This window comes from Spodoptera frugiperda, chromosome 14, assembly GCF_023101765.2.
Source record: "Spodoptera frugiperda isolate SF20-4 chromosome 14, AGI-APGP_CSIRO_Sfru_2.0, whole genome shotgun sequence".
NCBI classification, from domain to species: Eukaryota; Metazoa; Arthropoda; class Insecta; order Lepidoptera; family Noctuidae; genus Spodoptera; species Spodoptera frugiperda.
Window position 1 is genome coordinate 5912942 of NC_064225.1, and position 24169 is coordinate 5937110.

The 24169-nt window shown below is 32.9% G+C and overlaps 1 protein-coding gene across 4 annotated transcripts in view; it reads left to right on the forward strand.

Annotated features, from left to right (window-relative positions):
* LOC118279184 (uncharacterized) overlaps window positions 1-24169 on the forward strand; it is a 98373-nt gene that overhangs the window by 29160 nt on the left and 45044 nt on the right. For all 4 annotated transcript variants that reach the window (XM_050698377.1, XM_035598741.2, XM_050698378.1 and 1 more), the window contains exon 2: window positions 19102-19169. In XM_050698377.1, the coding sequence (XP_050554334.1) occupies window positions 19112-19169 (58 nt within the window). In that variant the 5' untranslated portion in view covers window positions 19102-19111. The remainder of the gene's footprint in view (window positions 1-19101; window positions 19170-24169) is intronic.

Here is a 24169-nt window from a genome sequence, read left to right on the forward strand (position 1 = left end):
ACGAAGTTACCAAATTCATAAGAATTTCAAGCTATCAAATTTTTAACATCAAAAATAAAACACCTAAACGGTTTTTATTCCATTTTCCTGTAAGCAAATTCTATTGATATTTTAATACCTTAAATAGCCCTTGTTGTGATAACATAAAACTTAAAAACAAGCTTACAATCATTACTCAGCATCAGAAAAAACAGACGCGCAAAGCATTCACCATTTTGTGCCAGTTCCACCTTAATCTTTCGTATAAAAACACAGAAAAGAGCGCGGGAAAAACACGCCATTTGTAAAAAAAAGTAAAGTAAATTTTTTTCCTTGTATTTTTGCATTCCTGCGGCAAAGGAAAGTCCCTGTGGAGTGTAGTGTCCTAATTGAAGACGAAACGAGTTTTTAAACCAACTTAGCAGGACAAGACCAATTTACATTTACGTACAAGTTTGGCATAATGTTACATGTTTTCCTTTCGTACTTTAAAGGATAAAAAGTAAAATCATAAATTTTACTTACAATTGTGATGACGCACTTGTTATTACTTCATTGGCCAAGTTGGGTAAGTGGCCCTAAGCGTGACGTACGTAGCTTCAGTGTTATCCTGTTCTCTATTACATAGGATTTTTAACATAGTTGGTGAACAATTAATACATAAAAAGTATATCTCACGGTTTTAAAGAGCTCTATTCTACCAATCAGACCTTTTCATTATAATATACATTATTGTAAGACTACGAGTGTGTAGCAAATATCAGTTCAATTTATCGTTAGAAAGGGGCTATTCAAATTACTATTTTTGACTCATACAAACAAACGAGTCAAGTTATATAAACCGAAATCGTAAACTCATTGAACAAAGAGTAAGACATATAATCGCACCTTGTTTGGTACTCGTAACCTGTAATAAATATTTAATTAAATTGGTATCTATTGAGATGCCATGTCATCGAATTTACCTCAAAGTCAAAGTCAAAACATTTATCCCAATTAAACCATTTACTTAGGTACTAACATGGAAATTCTATTTTTATGACTTAGCAACATGATGGTCCTTTTAGCCGATTCCACTATATTTTGGTCCTTTTGCATCGGAATCATAAAATCAAGTTTATGGATATAGGTGTGACCATGGTATGACTCATCTAACGGGTTTTTAGTTTTGATACAATTTTAAAGGAAATAAAATCTGTTAAATATTTATGCGTCGGTTTTTTATGCAAATAAATGATTTCTTGCATGTATCTATTAAGGTAAATTAATCTTTAAATGTTCCCACACAAGATTCAGACTTCTGATTTATCTAATGTTTAAATTTTATTATTATACATTAAGATACAAATGACTTTAAGGACTTGTTTTATAATGTTTGATTAATAGATGGACCCAGAGACATTTAACAATTTCTTAAACTATTCCTTAAGAACGTTTTTGTTCCAAAATCAATCTCTAAATACCGGTTTAAATAATCATTAAATGACTCTGAGTACGGCGGTTAGTAATAAATACAGTTAAAATAACAAATACCCCTTGTTCAGTGTGGATTACACAATATTTTATAATAATACCTCCTTGTATCATAGAACAATAATAAATTAAAAGCTTTTAAGACCAGGAAGCAATTATTGCTTCATATTATATATTAACTATGAATTATATTGTCATTATATCTCATAGCCCTTATTTTGTATATCTACGTAGTGCGAAGATTGTTCGTTCAAACGTAATTCAATTATTATTAGGATTCCGGCGTCGTAAAGGTTTTCTGATATTGGACTACATCTATACATAGATATTTGTAGTTGTCAAGCTGTGTCTCCTTACCTGCGATAGTTGTACATTTGAAATATAAAAAGGAGAAAATATTAACTTTAAAACAAAAAGCAAATTCTTACTAAGTAATAATAATAATAAGTAATTAATAATAAATAAAAACAATAATATCATAAAACAATTAAGGGACTTTCATCCGGAGCTGCGGATGACCTAATGGCTAGGCTCCGGCTCGAAGCAGGAGTAAGAACAAGTGGTTCTCCTTTTACCTCACTCAAGGCGGGAAAAGTCGTTGCATGATATTTCCAACTACAAAAGGAGAGGCTCCCGTAAGACAATAATTTTATTTTGCTATTTTTAGTAATATTATGTAAACGTATGGAACCCGATGTAACTGAATCAGATTTGTACTTAATTGGATTTTTTTCTACAACACTGATTAGTTAAAGTGAACAATCTCGCTCGCGATCTCTTTAAACAAAAACTAATCACAAAATTGCGATATAATTAGCTTCTAAATATAATTTAACGCGTAAAAAACTTAATCTTTGTTCTCGCACTTCGTAATTTGTTTATTTTAATGATTTTCCGTAGTTTTTCTTAGACTTTTTATACGTAAGTATTTAAGTACGCATTTCTCTTCGAACCTATTTTTAGGTTTAAATTAAGTCATTTAACAAACAGATGTTGCTCTAATTTTCTAAAAAAAAATCTAAATAACTTTGCCTTTAATGTACGTATATTGTGAACATTTCTGTACAAAGGTTTTAATTCTTCATTACGACAGAAAGTGATCGCTAAGTTGTGAATGTTATTCGATTTTCTATTCTATATCAAAACACTAAGGTTCTAAATTGCAATAGCACTAATATTTTTTGTAGAAAAACAGCTATTCAATGGAAGTAAAATTCGGTAATCCCCTATTACATAGTACTAATGACATTTAAGACTAATCATCGCACATCCACTGAGTACTGAAGCTATTATAAACCTTATATCTAACTTAATAGAAATCATAATTATTTTATTTATTACGATCGGGGCTTCCCACTGTCATTACTATGTCATGTTAATCATAATAAAAATAAGTTAACAAACAAAAAACTCTTGTATTGTTTTTTGTTCGTTCATTTTTACTAATACTAATTATAAAGAGGAATGATTTGATTGTTTCTTTGTATTGAATAGGCTTTGATACTATGTAGATAAGATAAGATTTTTTTTAAGGGGAGGAAAACATCCTATTACTTCTCACGCCTCGGGCGAGGCAAGAGGGAATGTCAGACTCTTACTGGCTAAAAACCACCCCATTCCTATTCCTGCTTTTCAAGCCGGAGCCCCGGTAATCCGCTAGGTAATCCGCAACTCCGGGTCGGCATCACTCTTACTGGGTCCCATCTGTGGTGGTCTGATGGCTCTTTGTTGCCACACGCACGGGTCTGGTTCTGGTCAGACGGTGAGCTACCCTTGCTCGTCATCCGCACATCCAAACTATAAGTAGATAAGATATTTTATAAAAAAAACATCGGTTGAAATAAAAAAATACAATATAAAAAATCTGACATATTCTTGCTTTCATTCTGTATTAAAACCAACTTGTTTAACCAACTTTGTGAGATACCATAATTATAATTTTCTCGTATAAAGCCGATGAAACGCTAGTTTTTTATATGACAGTATGATGAGTTAATAAAATAGCAAAGTTAGTTGGAACGCAAAAAAAAACGTTCATGGTAACTTAAACTTTATAATCGTTGTAATAAAATATTAAATTAAAATTACTGATATTTTATCTTCTATTTTTCTAATAAAACATAATAATAGTAATATAATATTAAACCACGGCCACAGTTATGCTGTGCCATGGCCACTAATGCTTAGAGAGGTAAGCAGATATGTATTGTAAATGTGTAAGTAAGAGTAGGAATCTAAGATAGTACATATGCGCTGCGTTGGTAGGTTTTGCACCCTCATGCATGAGAAGCGAACGTCTTAAACCTCCGGGCTACAACGACTGCACAACCTTGTAGAATTCAGGGATCAAACTCGAGACAGAGTGATGCGTAATAGGTTTATCCTTCCATGGCTCATGAGTAATATATAATAGGCAATAAAATAAATGGTCATTAACTTGTCTTAACTTAATAATCATTAAGTGCGATGTATGTATAAATTGACTAAAAAAGATCGTTATGTAAGTTCCTTGAGCAGCAAAAATCCCATAAACCAAAGCTCATTAGTTTTCTGTTTGTGTACGCGAGCGTAATTCTCATTAGTTTTGTGTTAAGTTAGGTTACGCGAGTCTTAATAACCGCCGTACTCATAGTCATTTAATAATTATTTAACCCAATGCTTAGCAATTGTTTTCGATATAATTTTTTGACTAAGAAATTGTTAAATTGATCTTTAAATATGTCTGAATGCGGTAGTTAAGGATATTAAACATCATTATGGACTTATTTTTAAGTCATTTTAGAAGGGGAGAAGATGTTTAACTTACTCAATTGTACACCTACTGCGAAAATTATACCTACACTACCTGCAATGCCTTCTCCTTGTGAGAAGAGGCCTTAGTTCGGTACACAGTTCAGTAGTCGAAATGCCCAAATAGAGGCTGATATTGATGATCATAATGGCAATTAGCAGTTTAAGATAATTAGATTTTTAATATAAAAAAAAAACTTTAAATTCACTTTAGGATTGGAGAATGACAAGCAAGCTCTTAATTAGACACAATAATGTACTTAACACTATAAATATATTTTTTAAATCTCCCCCTAACTGATGTTACTCAGTAATGCAATTACGAAGATTACAATGAACTTGGAAAACAAAAACTTAGCCTTCAACATGATTAATTATGCCCGCTAGACGCTAACAGAGTGTGCACTGTGCAGTATATTTTTTATAATGTTTTTTCTACGTGAGTGTGCCTCGGCCCAGTGGGCACAGTTAGGTCTTGGGTGAAGAGATCCGCATAGCAGATAGACGCATCTTGTTACATACTTAATGTGTTTGCACAATGCGTTTAAAATACAACGGTGTGCAATTTAACCGTATTAAGATTACCCGTACTGTTTTTGAGTAAAATTAAATTTTGAAGTTCGAGTTCTGGATGCAAAATGTATTATACATTTATATATCTACTTAGTAAAATGTTATACATTTATATATCTACTTAGTAAAATGTTAATACAAAATAATTTCTGTAATGTGAAATAACTAAATCGTTTTTTTGGAGGGGGGAAAATAATCCTATGACTTTCCCCGCCTAGAGTGAGGCGAGAAAGAACTAAAACTATCCCATTCCTACTCCTGCTTCGGCTTTACATACATACATACATTATTAAATAAACATATTTCTATTTTATTCTGCTGTGTTGAAAAGTACAATATTTCTTTGCTCGACCCAGTATATTAATATTCAATTCAAGTAGCCATAGATAAACAAAGTCATTTACAAAAATGAATACCAATAACAGGTTATTCTAAAACATTTCTGTGGTTACAATAAGTTAGTTTACATTGTTTTAACTGTTGTTTAAGTGATTAACATTATCTTAAGTGTGTGGCAATAAAACAAACAATTATGCACTTTTAAACTATTAAAACAAAGTTAAAAATTGAGTTAATATGTCAACATATTGGTGCTGGCTCGACCGGAGTGATACCTCGGCCTCACAGAAAATCGACGTGAAATAACGCTTGTGTTGAGTTTCGTTGTGTGAATAATATTACCGGAGGCACAATTCCCCCTTCTAATCGCCAAATCCCCAACAACCCTTAAATTCCTAACCCCGAAAGGCCAGCAACGCACTTGCAAAGCCTCTGGTGTTGCAAGTGTTTATGTATAAAATGTACCTAGAAGTAACGTCACACCATATTTCAAATCCTTCAAAAGTATTTGTTTACGTAAGAAAATAAAAAAATATATGAGTAAAATTTTAAAATAATCTATAAGACCTACTGATCTTGACGCAGAGAGTCTGATTAGTCAGATCTTCTACCTAATGAAAATGTACTCAATGTACTCCCCAGTTACCTGTTCAATTCCTTAGTCCTTGTCAAACGGGAAACATAGGGAGAGCGCCTAATGTCTTAATGTCATAGGTATCACACGATAATAAAGCTGTACCACTCAGTACCACGGCCAGCAGGTCAAGCTACCCCAATCTGTTATTTATTTTCATTGAACTTTCGACTTTATATCAAAACAGTAAAGGTGAAAATCTAACAAAGATAATCTTGCCACTGTACCAATAGTACGACCTTGACCTCGAAATCAGTTCGATTGAAGAATTGACTCATCTTCGAATTCAAAATTTAAGTGCTAAACAAGCAACGTAATGTTTTTGTAGGTGAAATAGACCTTCAGGTAGTGTTAATAAGATGGTTTATTGATTGAACTGTTTTTTGTATTTGAACATGTCATGATTTTTTGTGAAATTGCTTGCATCCTGTTTGATTGACTGGAAATATTATTAAACTTAAAAAAAAACGTAGTGTTTGGTCTGATTGATGATTAGCACTAGTCTCACTATTTTTGCATAATATTTATGTTATTAATAAGCATAACGTACATAATTTTCCATTCATTGAGTCTACAAAATTTTATAAAGTGAAGATTTTTTGTTTGGTCCTTCTTGTCAAAATCTGGTCCTTTCACTACGGCAATTCTAAAAAAATACTTTTAAAATATAAGGACCATTTTCCATAATAACCAATCTTTGAACTACTTTTTTTATTTTTTTTTAAAAACGTTGCCCCACATTAGGATTTTCTCCTGTGTCGTGGGTGCGTTTACAAACATACAAGTTCACATACACATGACACCCAGACCCGAAACAACAATTTGTGGATCACACAAAGAGTTGCTCCGTGCGGGAATCGAACCCGCTACCCGTTGCGCGGCAGCCAGTTGCCCAGCCACCGCACCAACCGTGCAGTCGCTAGCACTAGCGTCAACCAGTCTATTTCTGACCTATTGAAATGGATTCTCCTATTATGATTGACTTATAGCCCTATTACAATTTCATTGTGACGATAAAGCAACGAATAAAAAGCTATCTTTTTATACTACCTATATGGTTGAGAATTCCTCGCGTCGTCATTTCCGCGCGTCTATTACGCGACCTTTAGATAATTTTGGAATTAAGTAAGGCCTTCGATACAGTCATTCATAGTTTAAAAACAATGACCGATACGCACCATTGCTTTTACCTCTTGCCAATGTCTATGACAAGGCTCTTGCAACCTTCTTATGAGTTTTCCTTAGCCATCACTTTAAGAACATGATATGGTGTTAGCCCTGGTAGCTCAGTGGTTCTCAACTGGTGGTCCGCAGAAGAGATGAATTAGTCCACGAAATGAATAAATGGCTGTGACATACGGACGGACGGACAGACAAACAGACATGACGAATCTATAAGGGTTCCGTTTTTTGCCATTTGGCCACGGAACCCTAAAACAAAATACATATAGGCACTTCTCTATCTGATTCATACCACAGCCAAAATTAGAATTGAATTAATTGGAAAGGAGATACTTAACTGAGTGTAGCAACTGATTCCTATAATATAAGTGTAATGTAAACTAATAGTAACTAATAGTAATTAGTAATAGTGGTCTTTAACCTAACAAGAATGATAAAATAGTGGTCTTTGACCGGCAAGAGATTGGGAACCTCTGCAGTTAGCTGGTTACCTGTCGAATTTCATCATCTTACAAGGATTTTTATTGAATGTGTAGACTGTTTCGTTTGGTAATTGATGACGAGCGTGATGGTTAAGCACGAGGTGGTTTGATGGTCAGGTTGGGGAGTTAAAGTGTATGGGTCAAATTGATAGAGATTTTGGAATAGTTCTATGATTAATTTAAATCTTAATTTCATGATTATTGTTGAATCTAAAACAGTTCGTTCTCTTTTACTTGATCATATTCGTATCTCTTACATTACACTTCTCTGTTCTTCTTTACAACGTCTCCAGGACGCTTTTAGGTGAAGTAGGGTTATTGGTTTGCATTTTCTTTGCGTTCTTGAAGTTATGAATGATGATAGAATTATCCTCAAAAATAATACGATTGGCGAAAAAACAGTAGAAACATAATACATTGACATTTCTTTCTAATACTCTTGAGAATTCCTTTCCTTTAGGTAAATAAAATTATCTAGCTGGCATTTTTATCACTTAAGTAATGTTTCCTACTTTTCAATACATATCCTTATGGCAACTTCCTTGTAACTAATGTTGTAATGGAGCTATCAATATCTCGCAATGTCAGTAGGTTCGTTGTTCTAGAGATGGGATCTGTGTTAAATTAATACATTTTGCATTTGACATTGAAGAATGGGAAGTAATTAGATGCGTTGGTATTATTTGCATACTAGGAAAGAGCATCGTTATTAAGGTACTCTTGACTGATATACTTGAAGGATTTATAGATAGAAAAAGGTGACATTAGAAAAATACTTCGTCTGGGTCAACTATAAGTTGCTAATTGCACCCACTGTGAAAATAAATAGCTCATTATTTAGTCAGATAGCCTTGAGGGAAGCCAAGTTTCCACCAAGCTGGTCTAAGTTGGTGTTCACTCAGATGTACCTACCCCTTTAGGGGTGGTAACGAGCTATTTCTCAGCAGTTGAACAAATACTAAGTCAAACACAAATATTTCTATTAAAAAGTCACTATTAAATGAATAAAAGTAAACGCTTTATTTTAGACTTAACATGGATAACAAATAAAGTAAGAAAAAGACTTGAAAGGGTTTCACGTGAGTTATTTTTAACTCTACGACCAACAATAACATTGTGTAAATAAATATTTTTAACAAAAGCCAACAAGTCTGTAATTTCACAGACGAGTCTAAATTTATATTTGTAGGCGCTAATTGTTTAAGTATGTAAATGTCAAAGGACCAATTTATAGTGATAAGTGAGAGCGAACTATAGGTGCAAATGAAAAATCAACAAACGGTGTATAAGACTTTGAGCAAGTATGGAAGAATGCAGGTCTCTTGCAATCGGCCTATCAGGAAGACATTGAGGACCCCCAATGTCCAGGTACACCTCCAAATATGTTCAGCAGTGGACGTCTTGGGGCTGATATGATGATGATGATGATGATTTTGAGAGATTGGTTAGGGTCGTCTAGTTGAAGTGTTGGCTGGACAATTGTGGATATAATTAACTGTTTTGCTTCGCCGTCGTTGAGTAATAATGATTTAAAAATATATTTTTTCACGAAGATTTGCTATTCGACTCAAAGGACCAAAATTCGAAAAGATAAGTTTTCATGACAAAATTCGATAAAATATATTTTTAAATAGCTTTTATAACTTTAAAGTAAAAATTACGATGGGAATAAAAACCTATGTCTTTCAGGGATTAGTCACGTATTCTAAAGGTACTTAGCAATTTTACGTGCTCAAAGAGATCATAGTTCCATTGTTCAAGCTCTTAAACAGACTCTAACTTCTTTACAACCGTACATTATCATCAGTCATGAATTATGTTACCTTATTACCATTACAATACGTGTTATAATGGCGTGTACACTTAAACATAGTTAGAATATCGATTCGTCATAGTATAGGGCAGTAATGCACTAAGACAAATTGTATGTAACGCTTGTTTCTTTAAGGGATAGGTGTAGCATTTTAACCAATTTTATCTTTGTTAGTCTTTAGGTTCATAATGAAATAAGACGTGACAGTCCACTGTTGACAGTCCACCACACACAACTATGGACCTTTTTCTAATATAAAGGTTTGTCACTATCTTCTAGCTTGGACGTTGGGTAAAATTTGCGGAATTTTAGAGACGGCTGTTGCCTCGTCTCTATCCAATGCGTAGTTTTACTATATCGAATGTGTAGTTGTACTATAGTAGTAGTAGTAGTAGTAGTTGTTGTTGTTGTTCCTTACTAACAATTTTATTGCTTCACTTTATGAAATATTAGGTTTTGGGCTAAAGCGCTTGCAATAGTTTTGCAGTGGGCCGTCACGGGCTGTTGTTGGTCATTAATTAAAGAAAATCTCATAAAAATAGTGCATTTATCATTTCTTTTTCCCTGTTAGTTCCAACGGATGATACGGCTTATAAAACAACTGATTTATTGTTAATGATTTATTCTACAATTCCACTATCATTATTAGTGATATATTAGGTAACTATTCCATTGTTTTTATGTTTTAATTTCTGCATATGGTTTATTACTTACCCAAGTTCAGGTTATCGGTTATTTGTATGATAGTTACTCCTACTATTTACGTAATCATCAGATTGTATGATTTGGCTTGTAATTAGTAATCAGCTGTCTTCATTTAAAAAATATTACAGTATTTCCGGATTTTTGGAAAATACTCAACTATAGCAGGTTCATATCTAAATTGTACCCTACTGCCGTATTCGGTGCACATATAGATGTAAAATATTAGTAATTGTAAATAAAAAAGTCCTAAAAAGTTATATTTATCTAAAAACAAATCAACTCATTTACATAATCAAATCTAAAAATAGCCTAACGTATTATTTCCAAGTCACTTGCATCACCACACACGTGTTTAATGCAAGTAACGTCTCCACATTTCAATGTCAAAGTGAATCACTTTCTATTGTATAACAGTACGTCGTTGTCACAAATGCGTACCGAAGGTCTAATCCAAATTGCTTCTTGTCGTGGGAATTCTTGGATGTGTAATGTTTGGTCTTTTTGTTTCAGTATAATTATTAGTTACTTATAAAGCAAATTTTTAATTCAGATTATGATTATTAAATAGATAAAGATTTAAGAAATGTTAACAAAATTGTAATTTTAAGTTTCCCGAATTGTTATTGTAACCAAATGTTTCATGTTTTTTGTTTTAGTGTTAATGCTAAAGGGAAAGGGCGTTCTAAAAAGAAGTAGGGATCTTTAGGCTATTAATGTAATGATAATGACGACGTTCATGTCAGACGAAAATTTTACTTCTGTTATCATTGCTTATCTACATGATTACTAGTGTACAATAACATTTCGAGTCTAAGTAAATCGATCGACATTTTTTATATTGACCCTTACAATCGTCGCCATTAGGACTGATGTTTGATCCAGAGCTGTGTACTACATAGAGTACTTACTTGAAAAGCAGGAGTAGGAACGGGGTGGTTTTTAGTCACTAAGAGTCTGACACTCCATCTCGCCTCGCTCAAGGCGAGAGAAGTCATGCGATGATTCTCCCCCTTAAAAAAAATATAAAAAATCCTATATTATTAGTCAATGAAACCATAGAAAACCAAGTCCATGCGCCTTCTGTCAAAACATTTTGTTGAAGTATCCTCAAAACGGTAATCGCTGTTAACGTCATTGACACACATCTCGTTTGACGTAACGTCGATGGTGTCAGCTTATTCTGGTTGTCTATGGCTATTTGAATGCGATGACGATTCTACATCGATTTTAATTTTGTTTTGGATATGAGCTATTATGTCATTAACGACTTAAATACCTTCATGAGTAAACCTTTAGGGATATAATGAAAAGGTTTATTTAAACTTATACATACATACATGCTTTAATACAAAGAGATGGTTGCTATTAAATTATTAAAGGAATAACGGTTTTTAAATTTTAATATTAATGTTACTATCGAATTAATATTATAGATGCAAAAGTTTGTAAGGATTAATATCCTTTTCCTTTTAAAAAGTTATCTATCTTTAATTTAACATTTATACTTATTGCCATACTATCAGAGTCATTTAATGGTTACTTAACCCAGTTCTTGGTAATTGTTTTCGGAACAAAATCGTTACTAAGGGATAGTTTAAGTAACCATTAAATGTCTGAGTACGGTAGTAAGTCACTAACATTAAATTGGGTTACAGTCCATCGTAGGACCGTTAGCCATCTCAACATAAGGAGGTTTGACATAATTTCCAGGCTTGATAGACGGGTAAAATATATAAATCTACTGAGTTTACTGAGCAAGGGTCTTAAAAAGGACTTTAAATAACCTTAGAATTATTATTACTGACATTAAATTATTGATGATGATTGTCCTTTGATTAAAAACATCACATGAATCAACAAATTAAAATTAATGTGTCCTAGAAATTGAAGATCATATTTAAAACATCAAATTGATTGTTTTAATTATTAGAAATAGTGGTTTCGTTAATGATGTAATATCATATTATGTTTAAGTAACATAATTATTAATTAATATTAATAATTATATTGTTGTTGATGCTTCGTTTTTCGTCGAATTCGAATGTAGGAGAATTTATAGTAGGTTTTGAATCTGTATTAGGATAGAAGTGGTCCTAAGGGCTCTGGAGCAGGTCTAATTAGAAGACTCGGTGCCCCTTATCGTTAGTGTTGAAAGTGGTCACCGGGGTGGTTTTAGTGAGGTAAAAATCCCATACACCCTAGTCTTTCTCTCCAAAAAGCTAGGCACATTTCGAACGTTTCCTCCCGTCATCAAAAAAAAAAAAGGATAGAAGTAGCCGCAGGTAAAGTTAACAATGATGTCAGAATTATTGAAAACGGTTTATTAGTTTAGGAGCTTCTTCTATGCAAAAAACAAAATAACAAACTATTAAAATAATTTATTAAATTGGTATAGATTACTCTTAGATCACCAACAAGGTCAAGTATTCAATGCTCTGTCCAAGATTTTTTGCAAAAAATATCATTATTATAATAATTATTGTTATTTATTATTTACCTATTCATTCTTAATAGATTTATAAACACAATGGTTTATGAAGATTTGATTATAGATATTTATTCCGTTTCGTGTCTTCTTAATTAATCGTTTCTTGATTTATTCAAAAGAGTAATGCAACTCAATATAATATGTTTTTTTGCCAAATTGCTTTGTACTTTTAACCTAGAGGTTGGATCAAAATACCAGTATTTGCTATTTTATTACCAACCCAGATAAATACTACACGAAAAATGTATTCAAATAATACGAGTAGGTAACATAATTATCACAAATGAATTTGGTCCTTTTATAAGCAAGATTTTTACTATACCTAAATGTTTAAAGCAACATGCTTTCTTTACTACAATAATCGTACTATAGATAGATGTATGTACATACGTACGCGTCCATCTTCTTTTTATGGCCCCTTAGTCACTCCAGGATGAGTACAGGAAGTATTCAGTTTATCTATTCGTATCACGACCGACTCACATTCCTCTTATATCTTAATTAATTGTTTTTAAATCAGCCGTTTATTGAGTGAGATTGTCATGGGATCTAGGTTTTAGGGCTTAATTTACAGTTAAGGAATTATAATATTATTTTACAAAGTATAATAATTCTATACTTCAGCTGTTTACCCAAGTTTACTACATACAAATATTTGCTTACATTGTGCTAAATAAGATCAAAATGTTATGCTAGTATGAAACTTACAGTCAACAATAAAATATACGTACTTCTTCACATATAGCTAAGGACCAAAACTATGACGTAAGTTTTACCTAGAAGGACCAATTTGTTTGTTTAACAGTACCTATGACCAAAAACATATGTATAATATGCAAGGTTTTGGACTGATATCTATAGGTCATGAATGAGTTGTAAATTTTGAGTGAAATAGACACAATTTCAAATTAATCATGATGTCAGTTAAATTGTAGTAGGTACCACAACTATCAGAATACGCACATAAGGTCATTCAACGGAATGCATAGTCAAACGCTGTACTATTATGCAATCTTATTTAATGACAGATGAATGAAATGTGATATTTAGTCGTTATTTATTAGCGATGGGCCTAGCATAACGTTTTGGTCTGGTAATTGGGTGAAGGTTACCATCAAAACGTTAGATATATGTGTTGAGATAAAATTATTGCATACATAGTTTGTTACCTTGAGTTTAACTTACATTTTTTGGTTAAGGCCTGGTGTGGTTTTAACTGGCGTGTTTGTAGGACAAGATACATAAATGTGATGGAAGTTTAAACTTAAAAGAAGTATATATATAAGGATCGTATTTAAATGGTGCTCCGTAATGTCTGCCAACTCACTTGAAGAAAAAATGCGTGAGTTTGGTTGGTTATAACGCGACTACTGAGAGAGATTTCAGTTTAGATAACAGATATATACAAAGGATGTTTTTGTTTTAGATTTTAAATTCTAAAGCTAAGTAATATAGTTTATCCTCCCATAATACGGGGTTAATGACATAATTGGTCAAACAAAAGAACAAGGACATCAATTTATGCACTCGGGATAGACCAGACGAGATAAAATATGGTGTTTTTATATTATTTATTGACCTTTACCAGTCTATAGTTTTTGTTTTGTTAACGGAGGACCGTCTATCTATAGGTACTTAATATACCTTTGGATGGTGATAATCTGTTTCATAAACATGACAAAACGACTGGACAGACTTCGCTAAAAATTGCCATAGACGATGGTAGTTACAGTCTGAAATAATTCATAGTCAACTTATTATACGAGTAACACGGGAGAAGTCACCGACTGGACATAGTTATTAGTTATTACTTTGACTTAAATCAAAATAAAATAAACAACCAAAAATTACGGTTGCAATTCGACGCGGAAAAAAGGACCAAATTTCCCTAAGCGGCTGGTCTTTATAAAATCCTTGACATTTTCTTTCATAAAGACACTCAATGTTTGCTAGGAAGAGTACACAGTAGATAATTATTGTTTACGTCAAAATATTTGGCATTTGATTGTAGAAGGTTATTCTGTGTTTATCGACAGAGAAGTGGTAACCTTCCACATATTTAATTAAAAATGGTTTTGTCTACCAAGTTCATTGTGGTTAAATATCAATGTCTTAGTTTCAAACGTAATTTCTTGATATGGTGTAATTTTGGCAGGAAAACGAAGTGAAAAACAGCTATAATTTTTCAATATGAATTTTGTTTTCTGGTCCTTTCATAAAAAATTACCTTAAAATCTGGTCTTTTTGATTATCATCATGTTTGTTGAAAACTTAACAACTACATAATTATAAGGATAACATAAATAACAATAAAAAAAAAACAACACAAGTCCGACAATATCGCCTACTATATACCACATCTATTACCAAGCCCGTAAGGGTAACTTTCCTTTAAACAAAAATACCATCTGATGCCCTACTACCGCTGTTTTATAAACACAATGTACCATGTGCCTTGAGGTTTGTCCACATTGCATCAATCATGACGTCACGTTCACGTGTGACCTCTGGATCAGAGGGCCTAGTTCTAATTTGTGTTACGTTAAAGCGACCATCTCGATTATGGCGTTCGGCGTTCTTATTGGCCAGTTCCAATTTATCAACCAATCAGAGGGCTAAACGAGGTAATGTAATAAAAAACTCGTTTTAGGGTCTCAGATGATGAGAATCTCTAGGGTGATGCTGAACATTAAATATAAATGTTGGATAGGATTTTTTTCATGGCTGCGTACCAAAGGACCATGTTTTGTTTTACCCGTAAAGAAAGGTTATATAATATTGTGTATAGTTTTAATGTTGTGTAAAGGATGGTTATTTAAATTAAAGGAAGGTAAAAGGCAGGAGGAATGATAATCATAGTTAAAGATATGAAATAAAGCTAAATATAATAAATCGATTACATTATTTAATTAAAGAGAAAAAGATTTAGATTATAGATTAGTTCTTTGTAAAAGTGGACCAAAAGTCTCCATTATTCCTAATCAATTAAAGTCATCATGAAGCAAGTACAAAGAGGAGATGCCATAATGTGATTGTGCACTGTGACTAAACAAATCGGCCCTGCCCAATGATATTTTCAAAAAGGTGTAATAGGTGTTGTAAAAAGGTGTGGTATAAACGTGTTGTAAAAAGGTGTAGATAGGTCATAATCGCTCAGAAAGTAGCACGATAAAATTGGTAGACAATTGGCAAAGTTTTTGTAGTATGCGACTGTATGATGAAAAAGAAGAGAGCGTAGTTTGTAACGTCTTGCAGTCCCCGTAAAGTTTCACGCATTATTGTTATTAATTTATATACATTGTTATTAATTTTTGTTTTTGCATTTTGCAATTGCATTATTGTTATTAATTTACAATTTATATACGTTATATACATTGTTAAAGGGAAATCCAGTTATGCCATATTCTATTTGTATTTGCTTCATGGTCACATTAAAAATTACGAGTAAATAACACGTTTCTTGAATTAGGAAATGAGTTCAGAATGCCAAATCTAGATTTACATTCACACATAATGTCAGTATTCACACCACTTTGCTAGTCTTAGCAAAATATTTAACAAGCATTGCGTTAAGTGGTACAATTCTTTTTCGCACTTATGCAAGGTGACATAGAGTTGCATTTTAAATGCGTGATTTATGACATGTAAATAATTTTTATTACGTGCGTTTTATAATGGACGCAATATTGCAAAGTTGATGGATGATATCGTAGTTTGCATACCAGTCTAATACATGTTTTATTTAAAATTGTTGTCTATCTTCTTTTGTTATTTGTTTGTTTGAGAAATAATCGAAAATTGTTGAACAATTTTTCATGTAATTTTTGGTTTTTAAAAAATCTGTTCGTTAGTCTCGCTAAAACTAGAGAACAGGTGATATGGCTAATTTTGGTCTTGAATTATTTGTGGATGTCCAGGGAAGGTTCAAAAGGCGAGATTTTTTTTTGAGATTTTACGAAGTTTGCCAGCTGGTATGAAATAAAGAACCAAGTGATAAGAGTATTTTTATTCGATGTATTCTACGTTAGTTTGTTTTAATTAGATAATGTTTTTGTATATATTTATCAAGCCTAAAAATGCAGATATTTATTAAAAACCTAAAATAAATAGATAATAAAGATTCTTCTATAAAAACGATTCCCATGCAGTTTTTTATCAAAATAATTATTCTCATTTAATTGCAAATAACTTCTTCAACATGCAATCTGAATAGCAGCGCAAATATCTAGACATTTTAAACACTTTTGAGACTTAAATACCTATTCATTACAATGCCACTAAATTTTAAGACGCTCTCAAGAATATTTCTCCCTTTAAATTCTTTATAAAAAGACAGAGATAGCACTAAATTTAAGTAAAACTTAAATTAAGGAGTTGTTTTTTATGTTACAAGCCGGTAAACGAACAGACGGTTCACCTGATGCCGCCGTCCATGGACACCGCCGTGCGTTGCCGGCCTTTTGGGGGTTAGGAATTTAAGGGTTTTTGAGGAATCGGGGATTGGGAAGGGGGTTAATTGGGCCTCCGGTAACCTCACTCACACAACGAAATACAACGCAAGCGTTGTTTCACGTCGGTTTTCTGTGAGGCCGTGGTATCACTCCGGTCGAGCCGGCCCATTCGTGCCGAAGCATGGCTCCACATATAAAATTATTCAGACTATAACTAAGTATTTCAGTATTCGGGCATTAGTTCAGTAAAAAACTAGGTATTTTTAAGACTTTAGCTCTTAGTGCTTATATCCCAAAGGTCAGACTAGGTCAAAACTTCGTCGGGTTATTGGCATTAAGCTCAAAAACAAGTTTCCATAAATCGCTTCAAACGTGTATGGGAAATTACCGTTTTGCATAAAGAAGTAGTTAAACTACATAATATGTTATATACTTATATATGAATTAATGGTGCCAATGTAAGCGGGTTGTTTAGACACGTGACCGAGCTGTTAAAAGTAGCGTGATTTGTTTGGTAACATAATTATGTTGTCTCATTCTAAAGTAACTTTGGTTCAACCGGCTTTTCTGGTTCAATATTTGAAATCTCAATAATTTTATGATACTCGATCTTAAGATTCAGTTTCTCTAAAGCATTTGAATAAAGTCAAAGTCATATTGTTTATTCCAATTAAACCATAAATAAAGAAATAAATAATAGTCTGTTAGTCAGTGAAACTAGGTGCCAATGTTATGATAGTTTCTTATTAGGACTTAGTCTCATAATCTTGTGAAAAGTATCTGTGTATACTACCTCTGTCAATCCTTCCGTGGAAAAATAGGTGTGATTCTTTCGCTACTCGATGCTCGAAGCATTTATTTTAAGCTTTACTGATAAATGAATTGAAATAGATACGAACCTATTAGATAAAATACATTGTCAAAGTCTAGGGTAGATTTAAAAGGTGAGACCAAAAATTTTTGAGTCGCTACGAAGTTTACCGGCTCAGCTAGTCATTTACAAAAATGAAATTGACACACTATGCATAGTTTCAGATTCCATATTCGCCGTGAAATGACATCTTCAACTGAATAAAACTTGATACTTGGAACTCCTCATAAAAAGTTAAAAAAACGAGCATTCTTTATATTTTTATAGAGAATTTCCTGGTTCACTTAAGAATGCGAAATTGCCTTGAAATTTTGGTTGAACAGGACACGTTTTTTTATGGGGCTCTTGAACTATAGTTTCGTGGTTTGTCAAAACACGTGACATGGTTTATGTTAACCGTATTAGGAAAAATATGTCATATGGTGACGCACGTGAGTTTTGAAAACTGGTTGCTGTTTTGAATTTGTTATTTATGATTTATTATTATTATATGTAAAGTTTTATTTATTTGGAAATATCCTGTTATTAAAAACTGGTCTTGCTTTGATGTAGGAATGTAAATTTACACTTTATTTATTTATCTTTCGAAGCTTAGCTCCTAATCGACATCTGTTATATCTGTGTATAAATCTGTTCAACAGTTTTTGCATAAAAGTGTAGCGTACATCATTCTACGTAATCGATTTTCTAATAAATAATTAATAGGAGGCAAAATCTAAACTGATATGGGTTAAGTGTTTTTGGTGTAACTTGCCAAATGGATCTCTGTAATCTGAAATAAATGAATTCAAACTACGAATACTCATTAAGCCTAGTCTCCACTAGGAACATTTGTCGAGCGACATGAGACTGTGTCCCCGGAGACATCGGGCGATGTCGGGCGATGTCGGGCGATGTCGGACGACATGTGCCTAGTGAGGACGAGGCTTTAATCGACTGTTACAGTTTTACGTTTAACCGTTGATTTTCAATTCTTTTAACTTGATCTACAATAGCACTAAATCTAGAATCATGTCCATAACAGTCTTTACTTGTCTTTATCCACATAAGTCGGCAACAAAAGCTAGAAATAACAATAGAATATCGCCAAAGACTAGATATACAAGCCAGCAGAACAAACTACCCCAAACTGTTTAACATCTTCAATCGACTTCAAACCTTATCTATCTTAGATAAGGCAGAAAATCTTATAACGAAATTTACAAGTATAGGTATAGTTTGACGAGCTGTTGTCTTGTGTAACTTTTCTTACATTTTGCTTGTAATCTCTAGGGTTTAGAAGCGACATGCAATAATGAATGTATGTGTATTCTTGTTACAGATCCACTAAGATGAATCACAGGAGCCGAGCTCAAGTCCTTTGGGCTATTTACACAGTATTTCTTTTAAGTAAGTTCATGATTTTATTTTTGTATTTATTTATTTGTTTATTTACTGGCTTTTGCCCGCGGTTTCGTTCGCGTTTAAAGAAATCCTTTCTTAGAGGATGCCTACGTCATAGTAACTTTTTCAAAGGCAAAGTCTCAGCCCGTCGTCGTTGACAACGTATCGTATTACGCCTTTGGTGTTTCGGGTATCCTTGGGTGGCGATTATTTACCATTAGGTGATCCGTCTGCTCATTTTCCAGCTTATACCATAAAAATCTTTAAAACATGTTGAAAATAACAATTTAAAAAAGCAATTTGTATTTTTATCGGGACTCTATTCTATTTATACTTCTTTTTATTAGAACTCCAGTTCAACAAACGTAGTTACCGTAGTTTGACTGTTTCTCGTAAAGAATTTAAGATATGCTCAAGCAGATTGTTCATAAAACTACAGACATTCAATAGGGATTTTTTAAATAAACTTTTTATTATAACATCGCTATACAAATGGCTGCTAAAAAGTTTAACTTGAGTGCGAAATAGAGAATTTAATCTTAAAGAATTAACACTAGAATTTTTCGTTGAATATTTTTGTGAAATCACGCAATTTATTGCTCATTTCAAGTGAGATTGAGTTAAGTACTCGTATTTTTGGGTTCTAAAGGAATTTCATAAATATTCTGTTAGACATTGATTCATTATTTGACGATATAAATATCCGATTACCTTTAAAAAGTCTTTTAACAAATGTTGCTGTGCCCGGATCCCGATGAAAATTGGAACATAGGCTACATTTTTTTACACGGGCACGCGGGTGAAGCCGCTTGCAGAAGCTAGTTTATGAAGCTTAAACGTATTTGAATAGTACAGAACCCTTTGAATATCTAACTTTCAACATTTTGTAGATTTTTTGTACCGTCTAGACTAAGGCGTAATCTTTTAAATATGATGTAGGTACTAAAAACTTTATACAAGATACTTCAATGAATAATGTTGGACATTAATAATGTTATTTTTGTTAATCATTTTGAGATTGGCTGACACTTGTATATAAAATGCCTTTATTTGATAACTTTTTCTTTTAAAACCTCATTAAGAATTAAATATTCTGCTTGATTGCTTAAATGTACTAAAAAGTCAAAGTTAAAGCATTGATTAAACCATGAACTGATACTTTTGAAACGTCATCAACTAAAGAAATAAATAATTTGATGATTGTCAATTTCCCAGGTCGGGAAAATAACAATTACCCCCCTTCCCAATCTTCCCAATCCTCGATTTCCCAACAACCCTTAAATTCTTAACCCCCAAAAGGCCGGCAACGCATTTGTAACGCCTCTGGTGTTTCGAGTGTCCATGGGCGGCGGTGATTGCTTACCATCAGGTGATCTGTCTGTCTACTCGTTTACAAACACATCAAATCTTAAACAATCCTAACATAACTCTTAAATATCATTAATTTACCAAACAAATTGTTACAAAATGGTCCACAATCCAAAACAAGAAAAATTTTACAAACAATTTCCAAAAATTTTCTTTATCGGAGAGAAATGTAAAAAAATTAAATATTATTTTTTATACACAGTATCGTTAGCCCTTGAATTATTATGGAAATCCACTCGACTCGGGTTAAGCGTTCGACCCCACTTGTGTAGAGATTTTTGAGAATTCGCCATTCCATAATTTCGATGGGTACTCGATGAAAAATTAGCTTAAAAACATCTGTTTGGAATAAGCTTCGGTTTTATTTTAATTTTGGACCTTATTCTGTTATGATTTTGGTTCTTATACCATCTGTTTGTGTTTTTCCACCAGCAAGCAACATAGCACATCAGTGTTGTGCTGTGCTAGGTATGTTATGTTTCTTTGCTTCGAAGGTGTAATAGCTAAGCTATGAAACTATGTTAGTGTTTTCACCGATGCTAAGCTATGTAACTGTGCGAGGAAAATGCACAGCTCCAGTATGCAATATACGTATATAGATAGTGCATGCATCTTTTCACTTAAAAAACATAGCTTAGCTGAATCCGTTTCCACCAGAGCTAAGCTATGTGTACCAACCAACCAAAGCCAACCGTATCTATATCAACGTAGAACATATTTGGTGGAAAAGCACCCTGCTAGCATGCTAATGAATGAGTCTAAAGATAAAATATCTTGAATACAAGGCGTGAAGTTACAAAAAACTGGCCAAGTGCGAGTCGGACTCGCTCATGAAGGGTTCCGTAACAGCAAGTAGATGACATAATATAAAAGTTGTAAAATAACTTGGTTTTACATAGTGTTTGTATGAACGACAAAGTTATATTTGCGGTTTTTAAAAATTTTTTATTTCTTAAAAACTAATAATGATATCTCATTCAAACCAATTTTCGTTGTTAGTTTCTTTTGAAATCTACAGCATATATTTTTTTCAGTTTTCTCACTCTCTTATTTTAAAAGTTAGAGGGGGGGGGACACACATTTTTCCACTTTGGAAGCGTCTAACTTTCAAACTATTGATTTTGACGAAAAGTGGTTTTAGAAACCTTAATGTCTTTTTTAAAGACCTATCCATAGACACCCATCACGGATATGTAAGCTGAAAAGAAATTTTTTTTGAATCAGTTCCATGTATGGAGTGCCCCCCTTTAATTTTTAAATTTATTAATTTTTATTCAAAATTCTAATAGCGGTTACCGAAATACACCATATTACAAAGTTTCAACTATGTAGGCCCAACAGTTTCGGAAATAAATGGCTGTGACATACGGACGGACGGACAGACAGACATGACGAATCTATAAGGGTTCCGTTTTTTGCCATTTGGCTACGGAACCCTAAAAATGTTGTACGTAGAGTGCGAGTTCTACATAATCTGTCCTATAGCATTGTAATGTACCTACACACTACAGTAGCGTAATGTCCTACTCCTTCTGTAACACTACAGTCTAGTGTAGTCCTAGTACTGGATAGTGGACACACAGACCGTGTCAATAGACACGTGAGCTCCCTTATATTCGCCACGTTTCGAACACCGCGGGACACACGATGGATTGCGGAGTTTATGTACTACGGTGATGTAGTTTTGATACTTGATTATGTTCTATTTTTTATTTATTTTATACTTTATTGTACACTACATAAAAAAATACATTGTGATAGTAATCTGAGGACAATGGGCGGTCTTATCACACGTTATTGCTGTTGATGAAGCGAGAGAGGGGTGTAAGAATCGTAGCAATTGGCGTTGCATTGTCTCTGCCTAGCGTAGTCCATGGGAGAAAGGCGTGAGGTTATATGTTAGTGCTGGTCTAATTTCAAATTTCCTGAACAAGGCCGTTAGGTTGTACATAATATTTTAATTAAGACCTGTAATACCTTAACATACACAATAGTAGTACGGTAGTATTTATTTGCATTAAGAATTTGATTTTATTATTAAGCAGTCTGTCAATCAATACCTGCATGTAACAATTATTATCATCGTCAATCAGTTCCCATAAAAAAAATGACGATCAAGCTTAGTGGAGATCGTAATTTTTTCGAATACCTAATTAGATTATTAGTTTACGATTTTTGCAATAACAACCTACACTATAATATAAAAGATGTTCTATGTCAATATTAATTGAATAAATATCGTAAAACTATTTGAGTACCTAGTTCAATAAAAAGGTGAGGTAACAGTTTTTTTTATCATAATTTAAAACTAATCAAATAATTATGACTTGTGACTCATAGTTATGACCTTTCATTGTATATTAAATACAAAATACCTATGCTATCATTAAGATGTAACAAAAAATTAAACCTTCACAGAAATACGTCTGTTTCTCAGCGTAATAAGTACGGTACTAAATTCGATTAGCGGGTTGACCATCGAATTTTAGGTTGCGAAATTCCCAGTATAGTTATAGACAGTGTAGTTATAGATCTTATGATCAGCATAATTGGTAAAAAAATATGGTATATTATGTTTTAGTCATGAATTTCGAAACTACACTAAATTTAGTTTTTTTTTATCCAGTGTAATAATCACTATTATATCAATGATACATAATAATCACAAGAAGTAATCAATGATTTTATAGAATGAAAAATTTGATTAGTCCAAGTATCAAGACTATCCAATAGTTCAATCGAATCTGAGATGAATGAAGCGATTAACATGAGAGTCGGTACAACCTTGATTGGTGGACGCGAGAGTCGCACGACTGTCGTGCGATTGAGTGGCGACTAATCGCAGTAAATAGTGGTTGTTGTTTTGTACAATGAGGGCGCTACTAACGCTTTTGGGGATTGGACTCTTTTAAATTGGTAAAAACTTGTTTTATTTTGATTTTCACGTCCAAAAATCAACCGGCTTTACTTGACCTATTAAATATCTAATATGGTCATATATTACTTATAAAATCGTGTTTTTGATATAAGATATTGTTGGAAACACGTTTTTGCACACGTGATTTTGAGATAGGAAAAAACTGACCATGTAGGTAAGTCGGAGATTGTATAATTTTAATTTTATAAGATGGTAAAAGTCATCCTACCAAAAACATTCTGTAAAAACTAGCCAAGCCTCGATCGAGCTGCTTGTTTACCTATCTTTAAAAAGTAATGAAATCAATCAAAGTTGTGCTAAGTCATAGTTGAACATTCTTTATACTTTAGCGGGTTCAATTCAACGGCCAAGTCAAAAGGAGTAAATTAAAACTTAAGAGTATAAACTTATTAGTTTTCTATGTGGCCGTGGTATCATTCCGGTCAAGCCAGCCCATTCGTGTCGAAGTATAGCCCTCTCACATTTATAATATAAAAATAGTAGTACATAAAAATCTATATTAGATCTTAATACATATTTCATTACCACTATTTTCCTCTTCACTCTACGCTTTTTTAAATGTGGTAAAACCATAGCATACGTGACTTAGACACAGGTACACATTTCAAAAACAAATAAAATAATATTTATTTAAATATTAATACGTCCACGTTGTTTGTCCATGCACCGTACTGTGTACATAACTACCTATGTATGTCCT